General features: G+C 35.0%; 1 protein-coding gene across 2 annotated transcripts; it reads right to left on the bottom strand.

Annotated features, from left to right (window-relative positions):
* PLAG1 (pleiomorphic adenoma gene 1) lies at nt 1–7,942 on the bottom strand. Of its 2 annotated transcripts, XM_012644459.1 has the most exons (3): nt 7,605–7,942; nt 4,770–5,128; nt 1–4,245 (listed from the first exon to the last, which is right to left on the bottom strand). In XM_012644459.1, exons 2-3 carry the CDS (start codon nt 5,009–5,011, stop codon nt 2,988–2,990), a joined length of 1,500 nt encoding a protein of 499 aa, XP_012499913.1. In that variant the 5' UTR covers nt 5,012–5,128; nt 7,605–7,942; the 3' UTR covers nt 1–2,987. The 2 variants fall into 2 exon arrangements, with proteins under 2 accessions (XP_012499913.1, XP_012499914.1); XM_012644460.1 differs by lacking the exon at nt 4,770–5,128 and having other exon boundaries at nt 7,605–7,923.
* Between the last annotated feature and the right edge of the window lie 862 nt (nt 7,943–8,804).

Here is an 8,804-nt window from a genome sequence, read left to right as displayed (position 1 = left end):
TTTTTTTAACCAAGCTAAGGCACTACCAGAAATTTCAAGGATGATGATTCTGGCCACTGGAGAATGAAAACAGCATTGGCAATAATTATTTTTAATCATATCTGTTGACATAGAAACAATTTTTTTCTAGGAAAAAAGAGAGCCAATTCTGTGTTACATCCTTGTTAGAACATTGTGCAATTAAAATAAACAAGTCTGCCTCATCTTTAATAGAAATTCTCTCGAAAAGAGTTTAGTGACCACTACAGTCAATTTTAAAAACAAATTAGCTGAATTCCCTCTTACTTTGAAGTGTTATTTCAAGTCTGTGGGGGCAGCAATAGGCAAAGCAGTGTACTTATAAGAATTAAGACTCCACAATTTTAACACTGGTGCCCTGAAAGATGCATCTGAATTCCACACAGGGTGAGAATTAGGTTAAAAAAAGGTGTGTATATGTGTGCGTGTCTGTATGTATACAGGTACATACACAGACACGCACACATATATGGTGCCATTCCCCATTTCCAAAATGCTTTATTTAATAAATCCTGGTACTCCCTTTTTTTTTTATTAGCAGTGAAAAACAGCCTACTAAGGCCAACGTCTCAGTTCATTAAGTTGATGACTTCTTAAGCAAATTTTAGATAGAATAAAGTAGTGCTTCCACACTTGCTATTTGTGATTTCTATTTAAAAATAGGTTTCTATTTATTTGTGCTGTCACCAAATTTTTTTCCTTTTATATGGTGATTAAAGCAATATTGAACACTAATCATTCAACTAAAGATCTAGGTAAGCAATCTGTTTCATAGAAACTAAAGGAAGCAGTGGTGAAGCAGAGCGAAAGCCTACTTTCAGAGCAAATATTCTCCTAACCAAAAGCTTAGGAGCAGTTTGAAAAATTTAAAAATGTATTTCCTTATTAACATATATAATTTTAATGCCTTTGGAACACACTTTTTAATAAAATGTAATTTTTCATAATAAAATTTAAATACATAAGTATAAAAACTACTGCTCCTAGGATTAAAAAAAATAGGAGCATGATTAAAATATAAGGGGCCAAAGCTCCTTCAGAGAGCAACTCTGATTCTATGAAGTGCGATATGTGTGTGTGTGTGTGTAATATATATAGTGAAACCCCCATTTACATTATTACAATTTACATTTTTCCACAAATTATACTACTCCCAAATATTTTAAATAATGCATTATAATCAGTAATCTGCACTCATTTTTAGAAATTCTTGGTAAACATTGCAATCTGCAGTGATAACTAGCCCTACAAAAGGGAAAGAAGCTTCCATATAGGGCTAATGAGTGCTCAGAATATTTTTTTTTTAAAGAGATATATACTCTTCTATAAACCTCCCACCCTCACCCTTACCCCAACAGATAGAGTCCCAAAATAAGGTGTTAACAAGTGCTTAATAGATATGTTTCTTAGGTTGATGTCCCAACTGATGCTTAGAAAAAAGAGTAGTTAGACCTTAGAGAAGATTATGGTGGTTGTCTAACGTGAGGAAAGCCTATAATAACTGTTTTATTCAGTGAATACAATATTCTCAATTGTTATTTTCACATTAACCAAGATAGTGCTTATTTTACTTTACTTTGTTCCCCTCTACAAACTGAACTTATTTGCAACACTCCTCCCCTTTCCCAGAGATGCATAAAAGTGGGGTTTTACTGTATATATTTTTAGTCACTTAAACCTTTGTGGTAATTCCTCAAATAGTTTTCTAATGCATTTAACTTGAAATTCTCCATCTAAAAATCAGAAGAAAAAATGGATTCACACTGAATAAGACAGATACCATGGGGGTAGGACTGTTTTTGTTTTCTGCTTTTGGTTCTTAAAGGAAAGAAAAATGTGTCAAATTCAGCAAGAAGTGATATAAGCAACATGCTTTTACTTTACTCCTAAAGAGTCTAGTTTTCAACCCTGACAACAGGGGACATGAACCTCACCCAAGTTCCCAAGTGTAAACCGTGTGTTTCACATCTACCTTCCTGCTTAGGAGTCTACTACACCATAGATGCTGAGACAGTCCACTGTGGGATAAACATACCTAATGCTTGTAGTGCTACAATGGCTCTAGATTCTGGACTAACCATGGACCAACAATCAAAATAAAATTGCTGGCTGTACTTGACCCACCCTTTGGCTGTGAAAGGTGGAAAGATTAAAGAGATCTGTCTATAGATTGACTCTGAAGACTCTGATACCATAAGCTATTAATATATTAAATGGAAAAATAGCAAGATGGTTGAAAAGTGGCAAACATCTTGTATACTAATTTAGGACCAACTATTAGGTAACATGAAATGCCATGTCACCTTACTAGGAATTCTTTTTGCTATAAATACTGGTGCTTTGTGTTTAGGGTTTGTTTCCTTATATGCTCATAATAAAGACAGCAAATATTTCAGCCAGACAATAGCAAGTCTTCAAAATATACTGATCTGAAGTTATGGTATAGCTAAGAAACTTAACTGTTATCTCCCCAAACTGGATTCTTAATTCATTTAAAACATTTGATTATGAATCCATTTAGAGGCTAGTAAAAATTTTAAAAGTCTTGAGTTATTCACATACATTTTATAAAATTTACATTCTGTTGCATAATTTTTTAATGAGCCAAATGTCAAAAGGTAGAGCCATTGTTATTGGACAAAAATGAAAATTTTAAGATCTAAAAGTAATTTGAACATGGGATTTATAAAACTTTCCTAATAATAATGGCTTTCCTATGTGAAAAAACCTCTTAAAATATGACAATTGGCAGTGAATCAGGACAAAATACCCAGGTAAACATAACTGAACACAAATGGTTCCAAAGCTCATTAAAAAAGCTAGTTTCTATTTCATACTGGCTTAATGAAAACTGGTATTATACAAAAGCAGAAAGTTTTATACTGCCTTAAAGTAGGCACTAAAATAAAAACGGTCATCTAGGGCAGGGCTACGCATACATTTCTGTAATAAATCCACATCCCAGAATCCTACTGAAAAGCTTGATGGAAACGTGGGAGGGTGGTGCTTGTGCTTAAACTGCTGGTGAAAGCTGCTGACAGCGAGTGCAGAGACCCAAGCCCTATAGTGTTTGCAGGATCCTGAAGATCCTGTGTTTGTGGGGGGAGCTGGGAAACAGAAGAATGTGCTTCCTCTTGGGAATAGCTCATTCCAAGGCTCCCCACTGATATAGGATTATAGGGAGGACCATTTAATGGTATGAAATTAAACAACTGAGAAAAATCCAATGCTGGTGTGTTTAGGGGGTCACTGATAGAGATAGAGCTTTTGGACAGGGAGAGATCCCCTGCACCATCGTCTAGGGACCCAATCTGAGGATCCAAGCCTAGCTTAGATGACGAAGCTTGAGAATCCTGGGATGAAGAGGGCACGCCACCTTGTAACTCCATCAAGTAACTCTCAATTTCCCCCTTTAATGGCTGTTCTTTTTCAGGAATAGAAATTGCATATGAGGTAGAACTGAATGGATATTTGAAAGAAAGGTGGTGAGAGGGATGAACAGCATCCATATCTATTGGGCATGTCATTCCCAAAGGTAAAGTTGTGATCATTTGGTGGGAAGATCCCGAGCTCTGCATGGACTGAAATGGAGTGTTATAGAGGTTTAACTGCAAAGTGTTTGTGAATGGCTTTGATAACAGTTCACTGGAAGGTAAGGACATCACCGGAAGGAGCTCGTCTTTTATAGGCACAGACACATTGCAGGTAAATGGATCCAGGAAATCCACTGGTTCTGTTTTGACCTTCAGAAGCTCTTGATTGTGACTCTTCTTCATATGTCGAGTCAGGTGATCCTTTCGTCCAAATCTCTGTGCACAATACTGACAGAGGAAGTCCTTTCTTCCAGTGTGCACCACCATGTGTCTCCGGACATCCTTTCGGGTGTAGAACCGGCGATCACAATGTTCGCACTGGTGCTTTTTTTCTTTAACCCCACCGGATGACTTGCCTGCATGAGATTTAAGGTGCTCCAGAAGCACTCCTGTGCTTTCGAAAGTCTGCAAACATACCTTGCAGGTGAGGTCACCGCTTGTTGCGGCATGCAAGGCCAAGTGACGTTTAAACCCAAGCTTGGTATTATAGTTTTTGCCACATTCTTCGCACTTAAACGTCTCTTTGTTAGGGTCGTGTGTATGGAGGTGATTCTTCAGATGATCTTTCCGGTGAAACATTTTCTCACAATAATTACACTTGTGGGTTTTCTCAGGAGAATGAGTAGCCATGTGCCTTTAAACACAGATATATTCTGTAAGTAATTATCACAACAAAAATGGCATGTATTCACTTTTCAAATGGAAGCTAAAACTATTATGCTAACATAGAATTCCCTTAATAATGGAAACTGCTTAACTTAATATATACCAAAAGGATAGTTAATACACCTAAATACTGCAAAACTTGAGCCATTTAAGTTGCCACTTTAGTTTTTGCTGGTTTTTAGCTATCATTACACAAGCAAATGAGCAAGACTGAATATACTCACGTAAACGTCCATACCCTTTTCTTGTCGTAATTTCTTTCTACAAATGGAAATCTACTCTCATTAAGCATTTTATTTTAAAAAATCCAAAGACACTAACACATAAAAGTATGTGATTCAGAATACTAAAAACTAGCCAATGTCTAATCTACTTAACATTTCTTCTCTGCAAATCAGCTGAAAAATGTGTATACAAATACATATGTTTACAATGGCTTCAAATAGCCAACATAAGAGAAAATATAATCTGAAAGACAAATAAGTTTAATACCTTTGTAATTTGTACTTAGAAACAAAGGCCTTGGTGCAGTCTTGTTGTGTGCACTTGTAGGGCCTCTCTCCTGTGTGAGAGTAGGAGTGAACCTTTAATTTCTCAACACTGTTAAAGGCCTTGTCACACAGTTGGCAAGTAAAGTTTTTTCTTGGTTTGGTTTCACCACGCTTACGTTTCCCTGAAGGGACTTTCTGGGTATCTCTTACTTCTGACAAATCACCAGGAATGACAGTGGCCATCGCAGCCTAAACCAGGCCTTCTTGTTGGACACTTGGGAACTGCCCAACTCCACTAAATGATATAGCTTTAGGTGGCTTCTCAAGTTTCATGTGGTCGTAAAAGAAAGCAAAAAGGGACTGGAAAAAAAAATAAGAAACAACTAGTTTGTAACTAAACTCAATTTTTAAAAATTTTATTTGCTATGTGATGCTTTTGAATTAAAAAAGAAACCAATAAAATGGATTCAGCTGGTCTAATGTAATATCTGTAGGTTTCTTTATATTTGTCAAAATACATACAAATGCATTGCTCAGAATGAACAGTTCATATATACCCTGAAATTCCACCTAACAAATGTACTTAAGCATAGTAGTAGTGATTTCAGGAACTCCCAGGAAGCATCAAAACATAACTCTAAAAGTGGCATTATTAAGCTTCAATTTTTACAAGGGATCAGAGAACATAAATCTGACTAAAAATAATGTTTCAGCAAATACCTCAATGTCAAAAGATCATTTTGATTTGTGCACATCAGCTCTAGTCAGACCCTGTATTGTAGGAAAATAGACACAAGCAACTGAAAACTCTTTGAGGCACCTTGTGAACCACTGAATCATGGAAGAGGCAATTCACGCACAGACACTAGAGGCCTGAAAGAGTTGAATGCACCACCCACGGTGAAACTTTACTCTTTATACCAGTGTCATCATACTCTGAAGGCTTTCTGAGTCAAGAGCAGAAATGATTTATCTTCCTAACAAATATGCATTCTTGAAATGGTAAAATCTTTTGATGCTATAGTAGGTGAAGAGTATCGGGAAAAAATATACCTAAAGTAATTTTCCTCAACATTTTTCATATCATAGGAAATGGATGATGTTCCTTAGGCACACTGAAGTTAGTAGATAAGCTGGAGTCATTAGGCTTCCCCAAGAGCTGAGGGGATCAGCCTTTTGACATACCTGTAACCTGTGTGCAGCAGACCTGTTGGGACTTCTGACTTAGTACACAATACCTGTGCAAGAATACATCATTAAAGAGGTGTTTCAGCTTAGTAAAAAGTCAGAGTTTCAATTTATTGGTGCTGTGAGAAAGAATGAAATGTACATATTGTACAGGAAAGACTATGCCTTTTTAAATAAAACATTTAAAACTGAATAGAAATCTTTGAAAATTTATAGACAAGACATAGTAAATATTATCAACTCTATTTCTCACAGTAAGAAAGGCAACTTCCCAAAGATCCAATTGACAAAAGAGTTAAGTGATTCCTCAAGGTTTGTGGATGCTAGTTAAGCTATAGATATTTAGCATTAAGAGAAATGATAATACTTGCTACTTTTTAAAAAAAAGATCTGCTTTTTAAACTGAAAACTTGAATGTGGCTAAATGACTATTATTAACTAATCAACTGAATTTTTCATCCTATTTACATATTTTAAAAAACCAACTTCTTTATATCACTTGTGTTTTAGCATTAGCCTGATACTGACACTTGTCTTCACAAGCTAGGTCTATTATACTGACTTTTACAGATTCCAGTTATACTTTTGCAGGAGCTCTAAATACCTACATTTTTGTAAAATTAAGAGCATGTTACAATATATCTTACTGTATTTTAGTGTAGAGGCTGTTCCTGAATAGGCAAAATACAGCAATTATCCACTCATTTGATTAAAGCAGTAAAGCATATGTGTAAGTTAATCAGTATCCTTTCATCTTTATTAGGTAGATACAGGCAAGGCCTTTGTGCTGATCAAACTGTCTAAAAGTCCCTCTTGCAGTTTAAAAGTGACATTAACAGAACATAACTGACATTACCAATACTAACATAATATGTTCCCTCTGGTTTTAGATTTTCTAGATCTCAAGGACTTGTTCTTTTCCTGTTACATTCTCATTCAAAAGATAGCTCCTCTGCCTCCCTGAGAAATATCTGAACAGCTATTCTGCTGTAACCAGTAATGACACTATAAATGGTAGAAAGCATTCTACCAAGGCAGGAAAAAAATTTAATATTCATTATTTGATTTCCTAACATACATTTTTATGCACCTATTTAGAATATTGTGGGAAACAAATTGATCATTTTCCCATTGCAAAATCAAAATGGGATGTAAAGTGCCTAAATCCCTGTATATAACTAATATCTGAAAATATTTCAAGGACTGGTCAATATTTGCCATTGTGTTACAAGATCCAGTTGTAATGGGCAGACACAATTCTAGCTGAGAAAAATAATTTCTAAGTTATTAAAAAATGTATTAAAAGTGCACCATGAAATAATAGATAAACATTTTATTACATTAAAATTGGTGATACTCAATATGAAGTAACAAATTAATTCTGTTATTTTTGGATGTACATACTGAGCAATGAAGAATTGCACTGATTTCAAATATTACACTTTTCTAAGACCAGCTGAAATTTTTTCATGGCTGATAATACCTTTTTATTTCAATATATTACAAAACTCAAGTTAATTATCATAGGTGCATAGGATAAGGTTGTGCATTCAACATCTAATAAAAGACCACATTCATAATATGCATATCAGTCAAATGCTTTAAAGGTGCATGCACAGAATTATAGTGATTTTTATTCAATGCATACCTGATTACAGATGGAAAAAGCCTCAGACTTTGATCTTAGCCAGTCCCATTGACTCTTCGTGGAAGAGAACGGATTCCAATCCTTCCCATTTTGGCCAATCTATGGAAAAAAAGTAAGAATGGACTATCCTCTAAATGGAACCAGTATGCAAATGACAGAAAATACAGGATAAAAGAATTGCAATTTCATGGCACATGCTTACATTCCGTACTCTGCTGACAAGTCATGCGTTAATCTTCACCAATTGCATATTTTTATTAGTTTTAAGCACATTTATATGACCAAATGCACGAATAAAAAGTAAAATAGTATTACCTAGATAAATGGCAATTTGTGATGCAGAATGACTCCCCACTTCTTTCCCAAATTGAAAATTAATTTAAAAAAAATCTAACTTACCTACTCAGAGAAATGAATATTAGGGCTACTTTTTACAAACCAAACTGATAAAAATTTCATTATGCTTAATAATATTATGGAAGCAACAAACAAACTCAGTCCCCTCTTGGGGAGCACATCTGGAACCTCACCAAAGCGCTCACACCCACGCTGGGCACACCTGTGCAACTGGGGCTTCTCAGAGCTACAGTTCGTTACCTGCAATACCTGCCCACTTATTTTTCAGAATGCTGCAAGGATTGCTGAAATGTAGCAACTATGCACTTTTTAGATTTCAAAAGCATGCAAGAGAAGTTAAATATAGGTTTGCTACATGAGAGGGGGTGTTAGGAAGAAAGTATCATTTGGTTTAAGAGATCACTGTTGAAAAATCTTAAAATAGCTTCAAAATGTCTACTAGTAGCACTGTTATCAGTAGACTGAGAACATGCGTGGAAAAAAACCTGTTAATAATTCTTGATCATACAAGTAAACGTGAAAATAACAATGGGAAAAAGGCAGAAAAATCTAGAATTAACCATTACTATAGAGAGTACAAGGCATAGAGAGATTAGTAAACTCTTAAGTATTTTAAAGATGAACATTTAGAAACCATGACTGTAAGAACTTGAGAGGAATAATATAAATCAGTTAAAATATGAAACAAAAGGATTCATCAAAGACAGGTCACATAAAATAATTTTAAAGTTCTAAACACAAATCTAATAATTTCTCCTGAAATAAAATTTTCACATACTTTAAAAATGTTATGGTATCTAAATAAAAATATTTAATAGAAGGCATTCAAGCATCATTATGAAA

Source organism: Propithecus coquereli, unplaced genomic scaffold (assembly GCF_000956105.1).
Source record: "Propithecus coquereli isolate 6110/MARCELLA unplaced genomic scaffold, Pcoq_1.0 Scaffold21206, whole genome shotgun sequence".
NCBI lineage: Eukaryota > Metazoa > Chordata > Mammalia > Primates > Indriidae > Propithecus > Propithecus coquereli.
Note: the sequence above shows the minus strand (reverse complement) of the source record. Positions and strands in the feature narration are given on the sequence as shown.

What these genes read in the sequence shown, in the direction of transcription:
- PLAG1 (XM_012644459.1), bottom strand. Translation starts at nt 5,011, where the DNA reads ATGGCCACTGTCATTCCTGGTGATTTGTCAGAAGTAAGAGATACCCAG. An exon ending in TCTAAGTACAAATTACAAAG is followed by an intron (nt 4,246 to 4,769) that starts GTATTAAACTTA and finishes CTGTGTTTAAAG; the next exon opens with GCACATGGCTACTCATTCTC.